The following is a 19,947-nucleotide window of genomic DNA, read 5'->3' as shown; positions in this document are numbered from 1 at the left end:
TAGAGCGGCAGTGCGTGAAGTGAGGAGGAAGCAGAGCAAGCTGCGACCTACTGATTTCTGGTTCAGCTCGTCACTGAGCAGCTCGTACTCCTTGGTCTTGTCCTCAACCTCCTGAGACTTCTGGTCATAGTTCACAGCAAGCTCCTCTAAGGCTTGTAGCACTTCTTTGACCTCTTCTTTCGAGGCATCATTTTCGGCCTGAAGGCGACTCAGCTCAGCTTGCATGTTATCTTGGTCCCTTCTAGTAGATGCTAGAAGCTGAACAAAAGTGTAAAATGTCAGTTTTACAAAAGTATCCAAGTTTAAGAGATCTGTCCCACCACTTGCTAAGCACAAGGGGATGCTAGTTAAGTGTGTAAAATACAATCAACTGACTGTCTGTTGTGTGAAAACACTGCGGGAGGAAGTCAGACGAAGACTCTGCCTAAGACATTCCCAGAAGAGAAAGCACAGAGATCAAACCAAAGCAAATGGGTTAAGAGCTATAAACTAAGAGAGAGTCGGCAAGCACTGGCAGTGCAGGAAGAGAAGTGTGGACGTGGCTGGCTAAGATGGGGATATCTGAGGTATGTGCAAAGTAGTGTGACAGAAAGAGACATGTGGGTTCATAAGTAACGTGAAGAAAGCTAGCCAGGTGCTCACAAGTCTAGGCTTTCTCTAGGCAACAAAGGCAGCATCTGAGCTATGCCTCAGAGAGGCCAGGAGTCAGCACATGAAGTTTGCACTGCAGAGACGCCAAGAGACTGTGCTCTGAGATCACGGCAGCCAACGAGGGCTGCGGCACCAGGCAGCGTGATAGGGCCGCTTGTGGGCCAGGATGCCGGTATGACTGAGAAAGGGACAGAGGCGGCCTCGAGCCAGGATGCACAGGAACTTCTCTTGATGAAGGGGGAAGCTTGCATCCTACTGCAAGACAGCATTCAATCTATGATTTATTTATCGCACAGGCTATTTACACTGAAGTACACATGTACTAAAAAAAAAACTGTATGTACACTACACTAGCATGTTCTGAGCATTGCAACTTTTTTTTGGCCTCCGAGGTTGTCCCTGGGGCTTGGTGCCAACACTATGAATCTACTGCTCCCAGCGGCCACTTTTTCCTTTTCCTTTTCAATTTTATTCTATAGGACAGAGAAAAACTGAGAGGGGGGAGGGAGTGGAAAGATAAGATACCCGCAGACCGGCCTCACCGCTCGTGAAGCGTCTCTGCTGCAGTGAAGAGCGGGGGCTAGAACCCATGTGTGTTTAACTGGGCACACCACCACCCAGCCCCACGTTTAGATTTTAATCACAAACTATAAAGCTTTTCTGGAGGCAATAGAAACAGGTATTCAGCTCACCTCTTCCTGATCCAACATTTGAGTCTTTAGTTTCTCTACTAATTGGCTCTGCTGATTAATTTCTTCATCCTATTAAAGAAATAAATTAACAAATTAGTTCACAACCTGGTCCTGTTTCCTAACACAAATTGTTAACTAACTCCCTCAAAATATTTCAAAGTCACTTCTCCAACTTTCAACAGACTGTTTTAGTCTCTTTGTCTCTCTTTTTAACTACAGCACTGCTCATCTCTGGCTTATGCCGGTGTGGGGGACTGAACCTGGGACTGCAGAGTCTCAGCCACGAGAGTCTTCTGTTGAATTATATTACATTACCCCCTGCTCCACATCTTCTGTGAATTACATTACATTACCCCCCTGCTCCACGTCTTTTCTTTGGCACTGTTAACGCAGGTGCAGGTTCTTTAAATCAAGAAGAACAAAGTTCTTCATTCAATCTTTAAGTGCTAAAAAGCCAGTTATGTTTATACACTTAAAAGAAAGTAGCCACGGGGCCACTTTATCCTGCCACCTCTGCTCAAAACACTTAAAAAAGAGAGAGAGAAGAAAAAAAAAAAAAGGCAAGTAGAGTCATGGAGGCAACAAGAGAGAGGAGGAGACCGAAGCAGCCGTTTTTGTGCCGGGGGCCGGGCTGGAAGCCAGGAGGAGGGCCAGGCAAGCAGCACACTACTAGCAAGCCGCTCTGCCAGCCTGCTGGCACTAGCTCCTTTCACTCTCTGCCCTGCGTGCTCCCCGGCTCTCCAGTGAGGTGAGCACACGCAGGGCAGGGTGGCTCCAGGTGCCCCTTGCTCTCTGGCCCTGGCCGGCTCCGGCTAGCACTGGTGGTAGACTCTGCTGCTCTCCTCCCCATCTGGTCCACGGCACCATCTCTCACCAGAGTCCTAAGATGTAGCTTCAGGAAGCCTCTCCCATCACCCAATGCCAAACTTCCTCTCCAACACGTAACTTAAAAGAAAAGTGTGTGTAGGATGAGGGGAGGTATGGAACTGTGGTTTCTACGTTTTCAGTTAAAATAGTGATTTTCAAAAGGCTACCAGACTTCCAGGAAGATATAGCTATGTACCATGCAAACTCAATCACAAGAGGAGAGTGAGACTTACTTTGTCATCAAGTTGCTTGTACAGTTTAGCCATTTCCTCTTCACACTTTCTTCTCTCGCCATCCGTGAAGTTCCCAGTGACCCCTGTTGGGGCTGCCAGCTTCTCGTTGGTGATGGCCACATCCTTATCCACCACAAAAGCCTCCAGGTTGGCCTTCTCTTTGTCAAACTGTTCATCGATCGGCACAGTCTCGCCTAAAACATGACATAATCGAACATGAATAGCTACTTCAAGTAAACACAGGATTTTATTTACTTGTTTTTGTTGCAAGAACTTCATCACTCTGGACCATCTTTCTCAGGCAGAGGGGGAGCGGTGGGCCTCAGCTCCGAAGTTCCCTTCAGTGTGCGGGGTGGCGGTGGCCAGGCTCAAACCTGGACGTGAGCATGATGAAAGACCGCACACTACCAAAGGGACTACTGAGTGTACAAATTCCATCTAATGCTACATATTTTCTTCTTTTTCTTTTTGCCTCCAGGGTTATCGCTGGGGCTCGGTCCCTACACTACAAATCCACTACTCCTAGAGGCCATTTTTCCCATTTTGTTGCCCTTGCTGCTGCCCTTGTTGTTGTTGTACAGGACAGAGAGAAATGGAGAGAGGAGGGGAAGACAGAGAGGGGGAGAGAAAGACAGACACCTGCAGACCTGCTTCAAATCCCGTGAAGCGACTCCCCTGCAGGTGGGGAGCCGGGGGCTCGAACCGGGATCCTTACGCCGGTCCCTGCGCTTTGTGCCACCTGCACTTAACCCGCTGCGCCCCCGCCCAGCCCCCACATTTAATTATTTGATGATCCATCCTCACTAAAAAGTGCAAGTGCATGTATTTATTTTCACTGATATCCTTATCAGAATCTAGAACATATTAGACAGTTCTATAAACATACCCCACAAGTGCAGAGACAAGATTTTAGGCTATTACCATTACGCCACCGGTTGAGTTCATTTTCAAGCCACTGAATGGTGTTCCGCAAAGTTTTGTTTTTCTCTTTTTCTCTTTCATACTTCTTTTTCCACTGTTCTGCAGTTAACTCTACATTGACACAAACTGTGTTCTTAATTGTTTTGGCCCTAAGAAAAGTAACGGATTTAAGTTAATTTTCTTTTTTTTTTTTTCTAAATATTTATTCCCTTTTGTTGCACTTGTTTTACTGTTGTTGTTATTTATGTCGTTGTTGGATAGGACAGAGAGAAATGGAGAGAGGAGGGGAAGACAGAGAGGGGGAGAGAAAGACAGACACCTGCAGACCTGCTTCACCACCTGTGAAGCGACTCCCCTGCAGGTGAGGAGCCGGGACTCAAATCAGGATCCTTACGCCGGTCCTTGCGCCAACCGGCTGCACCACCGCCCGACTCCCAGTTAATTATTTTCAGTCATGCCAACACCCTGATGTTCAGTCAGTTATGTGGCTGAGTTCTTCAACTAGTCTAGTCTTGTGATCTTTATTATCTACCAAGACTGATGTCCATACTGTGGGCCAGGGAGCAAGAGCCTGAGGACAGAACTCCAGGCTACCCCAACACCACCACGACAGCTGAGCAGTGCTACATCTCCTCTCATAAAAACAAAACAAGGGGCCGGGTGGTGATGCACCTGGTTGAGCACACATGCTACAGTGCACAAGGACCTGGGTTTGAGCCCCTGGCCCCCATCTGCAGGGGGAGAGATTCACAAGAGGTGAAGCAGTGTTGCAGTTGTCTCTCTGCCTCTCTCCCTCTCTATCTGCCCCGTCCCCTCAATTTCTGGCTGTCTCTATCCAATAAGGAAATAAAGATAATTTTTAAAAAATTAAAAGAAATCACTTCCTCTAAACAGTTATTCTCTTATTTCTGCGGGGGACGTGAGGAGCCCAGAGCACTGCTTGGTCTGGTGTACTATAGTGACTAGGGTTAGGTTTCCAGCCCTGCGCTGCAGCCTGAGCTGTGACCCAGAACTAAACTACTGTTTACAAATGGAAACAAAGTTAGCATAATGCTTAGTCACAGTTCAGCTATCAATACATGTGGGTTAGCCCACATGTATAAACAGCTTCAAAAAATAACTTGGGGCCAGGTGTTGGCGCGCGCACACGCACACGCACACTCGCGCACACACACGCACACTCGCGCGCACACACACACACGGCCATGTGCAGGAACCCTACTTCAAGCCGCCTCCCTGGGGAAAGCTTCATGGAAGGCAAAGCAGGTTGGCAGGTGTCTCCCTCCCTCTCTCTCCTCTCCCCTTCTCATTTTTTCTCTATCCTATCAAATAAAAAGGATTAAAAAGGCTGTAGGGAGTGGCAGATTCTTGTGCACACAGAGCCCAGCGATGACCTTGGTGCCATCAAACAAAGAACCCAAACTGAGCACGAAACACAGGGCTGAATTAGATTATTCCTGAATGCCGAACATCTTCCCACGGTAACCATCTTATCACGGTGGTCTGAAGCTGTCAGTTATCTAGCAGGCTAGCAGAACTGTACTAGCGAGACTTTTACTTTAATACCGAAAGGAAGACACCTGTTCTCTTATGCTTAGAGCTTCTCACATAAATTGGAATAAAGCTAAAACCTCAACTCAAACCCAAGCAAGCCAGAGAAAAGTAACTTGCTGGGCTCGTCTGCCCGACACGCGTACTAACCTGAGCAGGATGGCTCTCCCTACAGCTCCCTAGACCTGCTGAACAAGAAGCACCTCTCTTTCACTCAGACTCTACTGTCGTCAGAACAAACCTTTGGCCAAACAGCAGTGTGGACTTGGTTTCAGATTCATTGTAGGATGACGGAGAGCAGCAGATCACAATGGTGGTCCTACAGTTCCCACCTAGTGAATCCTGAAGAATCCTTGTCATTTTACTATCTCGGTACGGAACGTAATTCTACACAGAAAAGCAAAGTCAGTGAACTGCGACATACTAAGCTGTCAGCTATGTGCATATATGCACAGACATTACAAAGTGACTTCACTTTTTTTTTTTGAACTGAGAACCAGAAAATCAATTCCTTATAGGCAACTCACCCTCCCTGATTCCAACTCACTCACAGGTATTTTCCCAGAAGCTAGTAACACGGAGACAGGAGACGTGTCTACTCACACTACCCTCCGCCAGCGCAGAGATGACATTCCCCAGAGCAGAGAGAGACTTGTTGATGTTCTTGGCTTCATCAAGCACAGCACCCTCAGCTCCGGTTTTACTGACCTACACAGAGTTCAAAGGAATGAAACAGGTCAGGAGGAAAGTTCAGGGAAGAGTGTTTGACCACAGGCCAAAGAACGAAACAAAAACTAGAAGTTTATGATTTCCTACGAAGCTCAAAGGTCTTTAATAAACAGCATAAAAAAAGATTTGTGAATTTGTAGTCAAATGTTTATTGCAAGGCACCTCTATGCCTCAAGTTTTAATCTTCTGAGAAGTCAGGATAAAGAATGTGACTGAGGAATACCTAATTTTATTTCTACTTTGTACCCTCAGAAATAACCACTTAACATCTCATTTTAGTTCACTAATGTGTTAATCCCTTTACATTATAGAAAAGGAACCGTTTAAAATAAAGGCTGAATTTAAACTATAAGCTAGCTTGAAGATCCTAAATAGCCAAAGCAGTTCTGAGAACAAAGGAAAATGGAGGGTCAGAAAGTAGCATGGTGATTACACACAAGACTTTCATGCCCCGGGGTTCTAGGTTCAAGCCCCTGCCCCGCCCTACCCTGCCCCGGCTCATCCCATCACAAGCTGAGCAGCGCTATTTTAAAAAAAGAACAATGGAGGTCATCACGTTCCCTAATTTCAAACTGTGATGCAAAGTAACAGTAATCAGATGATACTATTGGAACACAAACCGACACACAGGTCAGTGAATTAGAGCCCAGAAATGAGCCCACATACAGATGATTCGACCTAAGGCAAAACAATCAGTTACGCAGCGGAGAAAGGAAAGTCTTCTTCAGAATCATGCGGAGACAACTATACAGTTACACGCAGAAAAGAAAAAACTGGATCATCAACACTGTAAACAGGAATGAATTCAGAAGGAATTATAATTCGGATACTAGACCAAAAAACCAAACACTCAGAAGGAAACATAGTTGCTAGACTTGAACATTATGATCTCAGAGATGTTTCTGGAGGCTCCACTCTAATGGGGAGGGAAGCAAACGTTACAAAATGGACTACATCAAATTTAAAAGCTTTCACACAGCGAAAAGAACCTACTAATACTCACAGACAACCTCGCTATGGGAGATGTTTATGCATCATATACCTAACGGGACTGAAACTCAAAAATACATAAGGAACTCATACGACTAAGCACAAAAAAGGCTAGGGTCCAACTTAAACAATGGGTAGAAGGTCTAGCCACGGTAATTAGAACTGAACATTCCGTTGAACATTCTGTTTCTGTAACCATAAAAGACAGGTGCCAGTGCTTGTAATTCCCAGTGTTACCAGATCCAAGTTAACTAAAATGCCAAAATGTAATGATAACATTTAAATCCAAATTCTAAGTGTAATTAATATAGATCCTAAGCTATCAGAATGTAAAGATTTTTACCTTTTCACTACCAGCTAAATCAACCAGATACAGTTTTCCACTCAGCTTTTGTTCCGTCTGCGTGTTCTCTTGCTTGACGTTAATAAGAAATATACTGTGACTTCTAGAGCTGTGCTCATTCATATCTGCAATGAGATGACACGCCTATAAGTATGTCTCCCCTCAGTAATTATTTCTAAGACATTATCTACACCGAATCAGCCCTAAAAAGAAGCCCGTGGTCATCTTCACGGCTTCGTCATTCCAGGCTGACATTTTCACACAGAAACGGATTTAGAGAGGGAGGGGAGAAACCACAGCACCAAAGCTTCCTTCAGAAGGACAGGGGCCAGGCTTGGACCCGGGTCACACACTGACAAAGCAGTCCGCTATTCAAATACGCTATCCAGCTATTTGCTGGCCCTTAATAAGTTTGGGGGGGGGCATGCGAGAGACACACACACACACACACACACACACACGTCAGCGCCAGTCATCACTGGGCATTGATGCTTGCACAACTCCACCACTCCTGGTAGCCACTTATTTTTTAATCCAGGGTAAGAAACAGAGACCAGGGAAAGAGGGAGCAAGGGAGACAGCCACAGCACAGCTTGCCACTTGTGCACCCGCCCCCTGCAGGTGGAGCCAGGGCAGGGGCCTGGCCTGCCCGGGGGCTCACACAGGGGTGAGTGCACTCTACCGGCTGAGCCACCCCTCAAGCCCATTAGCTATCTGCCCTTAGCTAGTGCTGATCAGAACTCTACTTACTTGTAACTGCTACATGTCTATTGGACTTTCCCTCATCTATGGTATCCATCACTTCATCTGGACTGCAAACAAAACGTTCTGTGCACCCCTAGAAAATGAAATTGTAAAGTATGTCAAGGGGTTTACAGATTTTTATCACAGTATTTTTCTTTTCTAAACACCCTATGTTATTTAATAAGTACCTTTACATAGGGGACTCGGTTTTTATCTTCATGAACTGAAAGGTTGGTCTTTGAAACTGAGAGAAAAATACATATACATTAGCAACATTCTACTAAATTCTAACATTAATATTTAATTCACTTCCTTCCCTGAGCAGTCTAAAAGGTAAACTTATAAAAATATGAAAACATTAGTAAGTCCAAGTACAGAAATAAAATATTAAAACAGAAACTAAAGAGTCAATATAGAGCTTCAGGTCCAGTTCAGCCTCTAGCGCGCGAGCCCCACTGTGGAAGTCAGCAGAACTGCCCACTGGTTTGCCCAAAGACGAGGCCTTCACAGGCGATGACTACAGAAGACCAGAACCTGGACGCGGGTTCTCCAAAGTCAGTCCGGTGCTCTCGTCACTGCTTAAGCAGACATGAGTATCTGGCTTAAACAAACCATTCTGATATATCAAAAGGCATTCAACTAACACCTTCAAGTAAATGTTAAAGAGCTGCTTATTCTTACGACAGAGACAGTGAGCTGAACGGAACTGGAGAGTCACCCGGCACCCTCAGCTAGGCAAACGCAGGGCCAGGCATGAGGCCTCGAGTTTGCAAGGCCCACGCTCGACTGCGACACACTCAGGCGGTTTCTTACAGTCAGTCAACTGTATATAGGCCACTAAGAAAAGAGTCTCATACCCACTACACAAAATAGGAAGGCATACTACTTTTAAATGCTTGAAAAACAAAATTTTATCTTACCATCCAATAGGTCCCTTATCTTATCCAAATAAATTTCAAAATATGAAACCTGAAAAGGACAAGGAAGCAAAGGGGGGGATCAACAATTAAAGTTCAAAGTATCTGCTCCCTCATAAAAGATAGCCTGGGGTGCACCACCCACAGCATACCAGATTGTCCACAACTCAGTCGGACCCCACAGCCCAGTGGGAGACAAGCAGCCACTAAACTGCTTCAATCACTAAAGGGCTGCCCCCACTCTACCCTTCACTAAGATGGGCCAGAGTAACAAGAAACTGAGTCCTGTGGTAGAACAACCTCTGCTGTGCTGGAGACGATCTAGTCAAGAAGAGAAACGTGGTTCATTAGTTTAAGGCTGCCTAACAGCGGATACAGAATCCAACCTTACTGATCTGGAGGCTCTTCCAACCCTAAGTGCAGATACGGACGTGTCGGTTCTGCTGCCAGGTGTTCACTGGAGCTGTGTATTCCCATGACCCCATCTCTATGGCAGACCGTTTAGGGTTTCATTTCTCGGAGGGGGAGACACAGAAGAGACATCACAGCATAACTCCAATCCCTTCTGCGTGCTGCTCCCATGCGGTGACAGGGGCTAGAACCTGGGTCCCTACACATGTCAAGTATGTACTTCACCCGGTGAACTATCTCCCTTCTATCTCCAGCACTTCATTAGGTATTCAAAGAAGGAAATACAAACTTATAACTTCTCCGAAACAGAGTGATTTGAAGTAAAAATAAAGTACACTGTTGCCCAAGGATTTTACCTTAATATGAAATTCCAAGTTTTCATCCATGGAGTAAATATAATTAAAAATATCTTGTACTATTCTTGGAATAATCCCCATGCCTTCTGGGTCATGAAGTTTACCCTAAAGGAAACAGAAATGCTTATTAAACAAATACTAAAATGATGAACTCTAAGCCATGACTTCCAACCTCTCAAGTACAGACAATAGAGGGGAGCTGTGTCTGCTGCTCTCCTTGGTGAGCATCCAGATGACCTCACTCACTCACTCACTCCTCCACGTCCTGGTAAGTCACACGTTAAGTACCCTGTGTCAACCAGGACTGCCCACTTCCACCAGCTGCTTACTGAACCACTATGAGGCCAGCGGCTCTGATAAAGGAGGAAGAAGTCCAGGGCAGACTCAGTTTACTTCTGCAAAAACACACGGGCTGTTTGCTCTACTTCGTGTCAGTTGTGTGCAAACTGCAAGGGCTGTGCTTGCTCTCTATGAGAACGAACAGTCACGTTCAAAAGGCAGCTGCTCACTGCAGGGAGTGTGCTCGGGCCCAGGTCAACAACGCGCAGGGTAAGACCACAGGTTGTTCTCCAGAAACTAAGCCTGAGAGGGCCACACCTGTTTGCTAAGAACACAGAGACGTTTGGAGATAGTGTTTTCATAGAGCGTTTTATTTATTTATTGGGTAGAGATAGAAACTGAGCAGGAAGGAGGAGGAGATGGGGGGGAGAGAGAGAGAGAGAAGAAAAAGAGAGAGAGAGAGAGGGAGGGAGGGAGAGGGGCATACACCTGCAGCTCTGCTTCAGTGCTCATGACGCTCCCTAGCAGGTGGAGGACATAGAGAGAGAGAAAAAGACACCTGCAGCCCTGCGTCCCACTCCCGGGCAGGTGGGGACTATGGGCTTGAACCCAGGTCCTTGAGCATTGTAACAGGCATGCTCAAGCTGGTGCACCACCGCCCGGCCCTCTTTGGAGATAGTCTCCTCAGAGCAGAATGGCAGGTACTGGTGGAGGGCGGTGCATGGCGTGTGGCCAGGGAGGAGAGCTCCAACCACCTCCGCCCTTCCCACTCTAAGAACATGGACTCTGTAAGCTTCCTACAGGTGGCGCTGTGGCCCACACGCTAACCCCAGGACCAGGACGAGGGAATGTTACCTCCATCGTATGTGTCTTCCCCGAGGACGTTTGTCCATAGGCAAATATTGTTCCATTGTATCCCTCCAGTACATCTAAAAGAAAGTAAGACACTTTACTTCAGGGCGGTTTTTCCCTAAGCAAGATTCTTTTTTTTTTTTTTTTGTATTTCCTTTTGTTGCCCTACTTGTTTTATTGTTGTAGTGACTATAGTTGTTATTATTGATGTCATTGTTGTTGGATAAGACAGAGAGAAATGGAGGGGGGGGAGAGAAAAATAGACACCTGCAGACCTGCTTCACAGCTTGTGAAGCGACTCCCCTGCAGGTGGGGAGCCGGGGGCTCAAACCAGGATCCTTACTCTAGTCCTTGCGCTCTGCGCCACATGTGTTTAACCCGCTGCGCTACCGCCCGACTCCCCCTAAGCAAGATTCTTAAGAAATTACTTAAGACCATCAGGAAGCATGAGAAATCCGCACACAGCACACTAGCCCTGTTCCTTCTACACAATCAGCTGCATAATAAACGAAAGACTGTCAGGATTTGTATGTGAAGGAAGGGCTGGGAACAGCCTAGTGGTTCTTCAAGAGATTCTCGTGCCTGTGGCTCTTGAGGCCTAGGGTTCAATTCCCAGCTTCCTCATCAACCAGAGCTCAGCACTGTTCCCAGATATCTTTTTCCTTTTCTTTTTTGATAGCAGGGAAGAGATAGAGAAAGGCTTCCCCCTTGCTGCTGGGGTTGGGGACGTAAACTGGGGCCCTGTGCTCACGATAACCTGTGCACCCTACCCAGTGGGCCACCACGTAACCCGTCTTTACACCCCCACCACGTCTGTCTTTTTGTCCAAGGCCAGTGCCACTAGTTACCACATCCCAATCCCACCAAAATGGTAGAGAAGTTGAGAGAAAGAAAAAGGAACACTTCACAGCCACTGACTCTCCTCAGGTAAGCGAGAAAGTTACACAGAGCAAAAGGGGGACGTGACCAGAAGCTTCTGACATACACTCCAGGTCTAACTGTGCAGAATGAGAGAACATGAACTCTGGACACCCTCAGCCCAGTTAGGGCTGGTTACACTCAGAGCATAATCTTCCTCAGAACAGTGACAAAAAGCAGCTGCCGCCCCGTGTGCTGATCCCTGTGTGCTGTCCCCTCTGTGTGCTGTCTCCTCTGTATGCTGTCCCCTCTGTGTGCTGCCCCCTGTGTGCTGCCCCCTGTGTGTGCTGTCCCCTGTGTGTGCTGTCCCCTCTGTGTGCTGACCCCTCTGTGTGCTGACCCGTGTGTGCTGTCCCCTCTGTGTGCTGTCCCCTGTGTGTGCTGTCCCGTGTGCTGTCTCCTGTGTGTGCTGACCCGTGTGCTGTCCCCTCTGAGTGCTGACCCCTCTGTGTGCTGTCCCCTGTGTGTGCTGTCCCCTGTGTGCTGTCCTCTGTGTGTGCTGACCCCTGTGTGCTGTCTCCTCTGTGTGCTGTCTCCTCTGTGTGCTGACCCCTCTGAGTGCTGACCCCTCTGTGTGCTGTCCTCTGTGTGCTGTCCCCTCTGTGTGCTGACCCCTGAGTGCTGACCCCTCTGTGTGCTGTCCTCTGTGTGCTGTCCCCTGTGTGTGCTGATCCCTCTGTGTGCTGACCCCTGTGTGTGCTGACCCCTGTGTGTTGTCCCCTCTTGTTGCTTATTTTGTCCAAGGCTCTGAGGAAAGTGCTTTTTCACGAATTGGATTTCTATGCCCTCAGCCTCCTAATTTTGCAGGAGGGAAGATGGGAAACCAGAAAGGTTGGGTAACAGCACAAAGTCACAAGCTAAAAGGCAGCAGCCAGACTTGAGTGTCTGACTGTAAAGTTCTGAACGCTGAAGTTAAGCGCTACTACTCAGAACTAAGTTCTGAATACAGCAAGGATTTATCTGCTGGAACCCAAGAACCAAACTTTGAAAAAGTGAGAAATTTCAGGATGAGAATGATGTAATTCTTAGAATTTCTTAGAATTGAAAACAGTAACGTGAGAGTAGAAACAGGTGGAAGAGAAAAAGGTCATAAAAACTAGGGTACACAAAAGACAAGATCTGTGGGCTGGGAAGAAGAAGGGTGAGCCTCCACAGCCTGCCCACACCTGACAGTTCACGGGCTCTGAGGGGCCCCTTCGGTGTCGCCATAGCAACAAGCTCCCAGGCCAGAGCGTCCCAGGGCCACATCCTCATGACAACAACTGCATCCTCAGCCCCGTCTTCTCTCCCCCTGTGGGGCTGACCTCAGTACTGCCTGGCCAGGCTGCTGCCCTTCCAGCCTCCCGAGTGCCGGCTGCCCGAGGCCTCGTCCCGCTCCCTCCCTGCCCAGCCCTCTCTCCGGGACACCTGTGCCCTCTCCATCACAGACAAGATGGAGCTGACCTGCAAACAACACCCACCCCCGTCTGCCACCTGTAAGCTTAGGGTACCCGACTCCACCAGTTCACTGGCTGCGGCCAAGGCTCTATCTGGCTGCGCCTTTACGCCCTCCTGCCGCTCCCAGCAGACTTTTCCTCACTGAGACAGAGAGGGGACCACCAAGCTCCCGGGTCTCCCCCTGGCATGGTGCTGCCAAGAGGTGTTGGGGAGCCCGAGCCCAGGTCCTTGCCCAGCCAAGTGAGCAGTCTACCAAGTGGGCCCTCCCAGCCTCATCTAGCTGGGTCACTCAGCCAAGAAGCATTTTTAAGCGGCAGAGCTACAGAACTTGAATAAATCACTCAAAGTCATGACTTAGCTGCAAGAAACGATGGCCGCTTTAACCAAGATCCCTTTGCTAAAAGGAACTCTCTAGTCACTGAAACAAGTGCAGACCACCATTTCCCCTGGCCTCGGACCTGGAGTCCGCGGTTTTAGAAAACATGAAGTCAGCGACTCTTCCGGTTTCAGTCAGCATATGCTTCTCTCTCCCTCAAGTATTTCTCCGCTGGTTCTAAGCTCTGTGGGGAAGGAGTGAGGATGACGTGGAAGGGAGATGCCACTTTCTCCTTCCAGAAGCTTCTCTGGCCATCCTGATCTCAACCTCATGTCACTATGCTGCTTCCAAGAGCCGGCGTAACACCAACACTTCCCTTCTCACTCACTAACTCAGAACAGAGATGGCCACACAGCTGTTTTACCACTAGTGAAACTTTCCTCCTCCTGCCAGTGGGGGCCTTGAGCGCGGCAGTGACTGTTCTTACAGCAGCCTTCACGAGGTACTGCAGCTTGTAGATAGACTAGGCCGCCGCACCTGGTACCGGCATGTTCAAACTGCAACTGATGGCGCTTGTGCGAGCCGCACACTTCTCTTCTGCCAGACGTTAATGAGCTCGGGCGTTGGAGGGAGACGGTGCTGGGTGAGGAGGAGGCTCCGTGTGGGGACAGTGTGCTCACCTTTCACGATCTTCTTCGCACAGTCGTTGTACACTTGCTCCTGAGATGTGTGTGACTGGAACACCTGGTCAAATGCGTAGGGCTTGGACTGCAAGACACAAACACAGGGGTCAACTAGCCGGGTGAGAATGCCACCACACACAGTCCCTGAACCTGCTGGGTTTCCAAGGCCAGCGACACAGCTCACGTGACTCAGCAGACAGGCAGCGAGTGTCTGTGACGGCGGGAGCTCGACACCAGAACTCTCTCCGCAGGCAAGGCGACCAGAGCCCTCAGAGGCAACGCAACCAAAATGTGCTATATCTTCAGCAGACAGTTAACTGTGCACACTATGCTAGACAGCGAGCTGGAATCACGGGGTCAAGACAGATTCACTCTCCCGGCAGACAGACGCCAGACAAATGGCCAGAACTCTGGCATAACGCTAGGCTCACCAACAAAGTGCTGTGGGAGCACGGAGCAGGAGCCTGGCCACCAACTAGAGCGCGCAGCCTGCGGCAGGTGAGGCCGTGGGCAGGTGCTGCGCAGTGGGCAGCGCTCTCAACAGCAGGGCCGGCAGGTGCTCCTTCACCTGCGAAGACACCGCTCGCCAAGCACCCGGCCCTCGGCCACGCCCAGAGCCACCGCCCACGGGCGACAAGAAGGCGACAAGAACAGGAACAGCAGAGAGGAGGGCCCGTGCGCTGCTCTGTCTCAGTAGAAGGGGAAGTAGTCCGGACGTGGGGTGGGGAACGGTGAGGAAGGAAGGAAGGAGGAGGCGGCATTGTCAAACGCAGTGCTTAAAACCAGGAGAAGAGCAACATTCTGCACGTTTCCAAAATGGTTTGGAGCTTGTGATTCCCCTGAAAAAAAGTCTCGGAGAAGCAGAGAACCATGAGTGAGTCTGAGGAACAAACAGCATTAAGATGATAACTAAACAGGAGCAAAAAGAAGCCAAAGGACAGTGCCCAGGCAAGTTGAAGGTGAAGCCCTCAAGGGATGAGCCTGTCAGATAGGCCGTGAGGCCGAGACAAAGGGGGACTGGGCCGGGACCAGAGAGGGCAGGGTGGGGCCAGGCGGGGCAGAGTCTGGCCGTGAATCGCGGGCAGCCCTTCTTCTCCCTTGACAGACAAGCAAGCCGCAGTGCTGACAGGGTCAGCCGTAAAGGACAGGAGAGCAGCCGGGCCCTGAGGTGCAGGGCGCGCACGGGCCAGAAACTGCTACCCGACGGGACGGGACGCCGCTGGGTCTCTCTCATGAGCTTCCTCCCCCCAGGCAGATGTCTTGAGAGAAAAAGCGGCACCAAATGCTGCCACCCCAACCCCCTTTCTCTGCCGTCTCCCTGGAAACAGGCTGCCTGACCTGCGGGGCCACTCAGGGGACATGCGACCTGCCTCATGAGCCCTCTGGCTGCAGGCCAGAGGCAGGGCTGGGAGGCAGGGCTCGAGCAGGGCAGCCGCTCAGTCCGGTCAAGGGGCCTTCTCAGCTCAAGTGTCCCCCTCCTCTTCGCTGGACCGTCCCCACGACGACAATGACCAGCAGAAGACGGACGGTCAAGAGCTAAGGATGCCGGAGGGAAGGAAGCAGCAGAAACAGCGTCCGGACCGCATGCTCCGCGTCCCTCGGCCACAGGGAGACTTACCAGGGCACGAAGACCCTTTCAGTCTGTCAGCAGCTACTCGGGGTCACAGTAGCAGCCGGCCTAGGGTGACGCAACTCGGCTCCTGTCTACGTCACGGTGTGAACTCTGAGGTCACCCTCAGCCTCGGTTCGTTTCTGCGTGCGTTGTGTCTGCAGGGCTCTGGCTGGAAGCAGCCAGGTAACGTGCACTCCCGCGATCCTGCGGACACCCGCAGACGTCGCAAAGCACACACCAGCGCGCTCTGGGGTAAAGGACTCGGTATCTGGGCTTGCACACGCCAGCGCGCATGCTCTGGGCCCGGACTGTACACCATGGAGTTGGTTTGTGCGTCTTCAGATCTTAATTCATAAACCCAAAGCCACGAGATGACGTCGCACCTGACTGAAGCCTCAAGGGGCAAAGCCTGTGTCTATTTAAACAGAGCTTCGGTCTCGGAAGCAACTTCCCGTCTGGGTCTGCGCGACTGGAGCGACCCCAGAGAGGTCATCGACATCCTCCGGCAGGGCGGATCACCTGCACTTGCCCTGGCGCTGAGAGCAGGACATTTCACGACTGTAAGATACAAGGCAGCAGCTCTGACCACTCCTCCAGCGTGCGAATGCGTGACAGACAGGGGACCAGGGCGGCTCAGGCCGGCTGACGCGGAGCAGGACACCGAAGCTGGGAGCCCAGAGCCCCAGGCAGGAAAGCTGGACTGCTGGCGCCATCTCCCAGCCCCTCTGCGACCTGAAGGTGCTAAGAAGTGAGGCAACGTCGTGCTGGAGGGAAGGACCTCGGCAGGATGCTGCCTGTGTCCCCTGACTTCATCAACCACAACGGCCTGAGACACGGCAGGAGTGACAATGATCGTCACAGGCAGTGAAGCGAGTGAGGAATGATTCCGACGACCGCTGTTCCGGGGTTTCCAGCAGGCTCCTCTGAACTTTGACATAACCGCTACTTCTCTCTCCCCCTTTCTTTCTGCTGGACAAGTTCTCTGATTTCAAGCAGAGACTATCTGTACCGCCTAAACGTTCTCACAGACTGATTCTTTCATCTCACCCAACGCGGTTCTCAGCAGCACGGCAAGGAATCTGCACGAACGAGCAGGACGCAGAGAGTTTAAAGACCTGCCGGCCACGGGCCACGTATACGCAAGACCGCCCAGTACACGAACAGCAAGGAGTCTGGACAAGGCTTTAGAAACTGCACTTGGAAGGCAAGCAAGGCCTGACAACTGTTTTGCATGTAAATCGTGACTATACATGCGGTGCGATGACAACACGAACCACACAGAGCGTTTCAGTTCCAAATGCCGCGCTGCGGAAACTCACCGCGGACGATCCCGAGCGGGACCCTGCAGGATGGCCATCTGCGACCTCACGCCGCCCACGTGCCCGCAGAGGCATCCTTCCCTTCGGGCTCGACATTCTCTTGAAACCGAACAGAAAACAAGCAGCGCTCTAGATCCAACAAGTCGATTCCTAAAGGCGACGAGCGTGACCCCTGCTCTCCACTTGCCAGGGCCGAGGCGCAGAACTCGGCGGCTTCCACGAGGCGTCTACACGGCACTGCCCACCGTCAGACGACGCTCGCTTAAGGGTCTGAGGAAACGGTCCCTGAGCTCCTTGTAGAGCCCGATGGAAAGAGACGCCTAGAGAAAGGGGGACCTCCTGCGCCGCCGTCTTCAAGTCCGTACACTCAGCAGGTCAGGACGGTTCCCGGAGACGGGAGGTATCTTCAAACGGGCGGAAGAGCGAGAGAACCTCCCGGCCGTGGAAGTCACGTGGCGGCAGAGACCACGAGCGACCGGCAGCCTCCCGTGCGAAAGCCGCGACGCCACCGCAGGACTTTCCTCTGCGCTCGCCCTCAGAGAAACAGCCTGACTGCGGGGCCGCGGCTCTCCAAGCTGCCGTCTGGAAGCCGGAAGCGGGGGCGCCCCGAGAAGGCCTAGGCGGTCGGCGCGCGAGGACGCGGACCCGCACTTCACCGCCGCCCGCCTCAGACCCGACTGCCAGGGCCGAGCGACCCGAGCTCACCGCCGCGACCGCACAGAGTCCCCGAGTCCCGCCGCTTCCCTCTGAGAAAATAACCTCGATCCCCGTGGCATCCACAAACCGGCCCGGGGCTCCGAGCGGACCCCACAGCCGCAGGAGAACGAATGCTCGCTCATCCCCGTCTGTCCCCGAGACGCAGACCACGGCCACCTGAGCGGACAGGACAGGACAGGACGGGGCAGGACGGGATGGGGCAGGACGGGACAGGGCGGGACAGGGCGGGACGGGACAGGACGGGGCAGGACGGGGCAGGATGGGACGGGATGGGACAGGACAGGACGGGACAGAACAGGACAGAACGGGACAGGGCAGGACGGGACAGGGCAGGACGGGACAGGGCAGGACAGGACGGGACAGGGCAGGACGGGACAGGGCAGGACGGGACAGGGCAGGACAGGACGGGACAGGGCAGGATGGGACAGGTTAGGATGGGACGGGACGGGACGGGACAGGGCAGGACGGGACGGGACAGGGCAGGACGGGACAGGACGGGACAGGACAGGGCAGGACGGGACAGGACGGGGCAGGACGGGACAGGACGGGACAGGGCAGGACAGGGCAGGTGCTGGAGAGGCCACGGGGAGAAGGGGCTCTGCTCACGGCCGGGGGTCCTTCCTTCCTCATGAGCGGCGACACCCCCTTGGACAGCTCCCCGGGGACACAGGACACTCAGGAGGGACGCACGAGCTGTGCCAGAGTGGACGTGGTCTAACGCCCATCACAGACGACCGAATGTGTGCGCCAAGGAGTACTACTCTGCCGTCAAAAAGACGAGACCGTGTCCTCTGGGACAACACGCACGGACCGGAGACCAGGTCGTCTGGCGACATAAAGAGACGAAAGACAACCAGCCGCCAGAAGGTCTCGCTCGGGGGGGAAGCTGCTAAACAAGCAAAGCAGCAGAAGCAGCAAAGTGTCGGCACCTGGAGGGAAGCCTGGCGGCCCTCTGGAGGCGGCGGCGGGGACAGGTGCGGGCTGGACCCTGAGCTGCCCTCCGGGTCGCCAATCGGTAGCTGACCGCAAGTGGTAAAACGCTCCCAGCAACGGAAACGGGACAGCCATGGGGACAGACAGACAGACAGACAGACGCGGCGACGGGCATGGGGACAGGCAGACCCAGGGGCAGACATGGTGACAGAAAGACATGAAGACAGACAGACAGACCCAGGAGCAGACAGAGTGACAGAAAGACATGGGGACAGACCCGGCGACAGACAGACCCAGTGACAGACAGACCGACCCGGGACAAACAGACGCGGTGACAGACCGACCCCGGGGACAGACAGACCCGGAGACGGACTGACAGACACACCGACAGACCCGGGCAGACCCGGGGAGTGACAGACAGACCCGGGGAGTGACAGACAGACCGGGGAGTGACAGACAGACCCGGGGACAGACAGACCGACCCGGGACAAACAGACTCGGCGACAGAGAGACCCGGGGACAGACAGACCCCGGCAGATCCGGGAAGTGACAGACAGACCCGGGGACAGACAGACACACCGACAGACCCGGGGAGTGACAGACAGACCCGGGGACGGACAGACAGACCCGGGCAGATCCGGGGAGTGACAGACAGACCCAGGGACGGACAGACCGACCCGGGGCAAACAGATGCGGCGACAGACCGACCCGGGAACAGAGAGACCCGGGGACGGACAGACAGACCCAGGCAGATCTGGGAAGTGACAGACAGACCCGGGGAGCGACAGACGGACCGACCCGGGGACAGACAGACGCGGCGACAGGCAGACCGACCCGGGGACAGACAGACGCGGCGGCAGGCAGACCGACCCGGGGACAGACAGACGCGGCGGCAGCTCGGCCCCGGCCTGTGCCCTGCGGGTCCGCGGGGCTCCCCGGCGGCTGCGGCTTGTCCCCCGTTCATGTCGGGCCCGAGACTCCGCGCCGGGGGCCTCCCGCCGCCCCCGGACCCCGCCCGCCCCACTCACCGCCATGACGACCGTGTCCTCCCCCTGGAACTTGGCGACGTACTTGTCGCCGCGGGCGACCTCCGACTCGTTGAGCGGCCTGAAGCGACACATGACTTTGATGTTGCACTCGGCCGGGTCCGCCATCTTCACTGCGCGCGCCCGGGGCGGCCTCGGCCAGGCTCAGCGCTTCCGGGTGCGGACTTCCGGGGGGCGGGCTTCCGGGGGGCGGGGGCTTCCGGGGGGCGGGGGGTTCCGGGGGGGGGCGCGGGCTTCCGGGGGGCGCGGGCCGGGGGTTCCGGGGCTCCCGCGTTCCGGGCGCAGGCCGCAGAGCCGGACTCCGAGCGCCGGCGGCCCCGGGGCTCACTTCCGACCCGTCATGGCGGCGCCGCTGGGGCGCGGGCGGCGGGGAGCCGGGGCCGCGAGGGGGGCGCGTCTTCCTCGCCGAGGGCAGGCCGGGCCCCGTCCC

The 19,947-nt window shown here is 52.8% G+C and overlaps 1 protein-coding gene across 1 annotated transcript in view; it reads right to left on the bottom strand.

Annotated features, from left to right (window-relative positions):
- KIF5B (kinesin family member 5B) overlaps positions 1-19,673 on the bottom strand; it is a 35,582-nt gene extending 15,909 nt beyond the window's left edge. Inside the window, exons 1-14 of the mRNA XM_060192502.1 lie at positions 19,500-19,673; positions 13,888-13,975; positions 10,540-10,613; positions 9,406-9,510; positions 8,642-8,690; positions 7,910-7,965; positions 7,728-7,815; positions 6,978-7,102; positions 5,519-5,623; positions 5,157-5,302; positions 3,365-3,513; positions 2,444-2,637; positions 1,344-1,412; positions 52-258 (exon numbers count right to left, since the gene is read on the bottom strand). Of these exons, the coding sequence (XP_060048485.1) occupies positions 52-258; positions 1,344-1,412; positions 2,444-2,637; positions 3,365-3,513; positions 5,157-5,302; positions 5,519-5,623; positions 6,978-7,102; positions 7,728-7,815; positions 7,910-7,965; positions 8,642-8,690; positions 9,406-9,510; positions 10,540-10,613; positions 13,888-13,975; positions 19,500-19,625 (1,581 nt within the window). The 5' untranslated portion in view covers positions 19,626-19,673. The remainder of the gene's footprint in view (positions 1-51; positions 259-1,343; positions 1,413-2,443; positions 2,638-3,364; positions 3,514-5,156; positions 5,303-5,518; positions 5,624-6,977; positions 7,103-7,727; positions 7,816-7,909; positions 7,966-8,641; positions 8,691-9,405; positions 9,511-10,539; positions 10,614-13,887; positions 13,976-19,499) is intronic.
- Positions 19,674-19,947: the final 274 nt, after the last annotated feature.

This window comes from Erinaceus europaeus, chromosome 6, assembly GCF_950295315.1.
Source record: "Erinaceus europaeus chromosome 6, mEriEur2.1, whole genome shotgun sequence".
Lineage (NCBI taxonomy): Eukaryota > Metazoa > Chordata > Mammalia > Eulipotyphla > Erinaceidae > Erinaceus > Erinaceus europaeus.
Note: the sequence above shows the minus strand (reverse complement) of the source record. Positions and strands in the feature narration are given on the sequence as shown.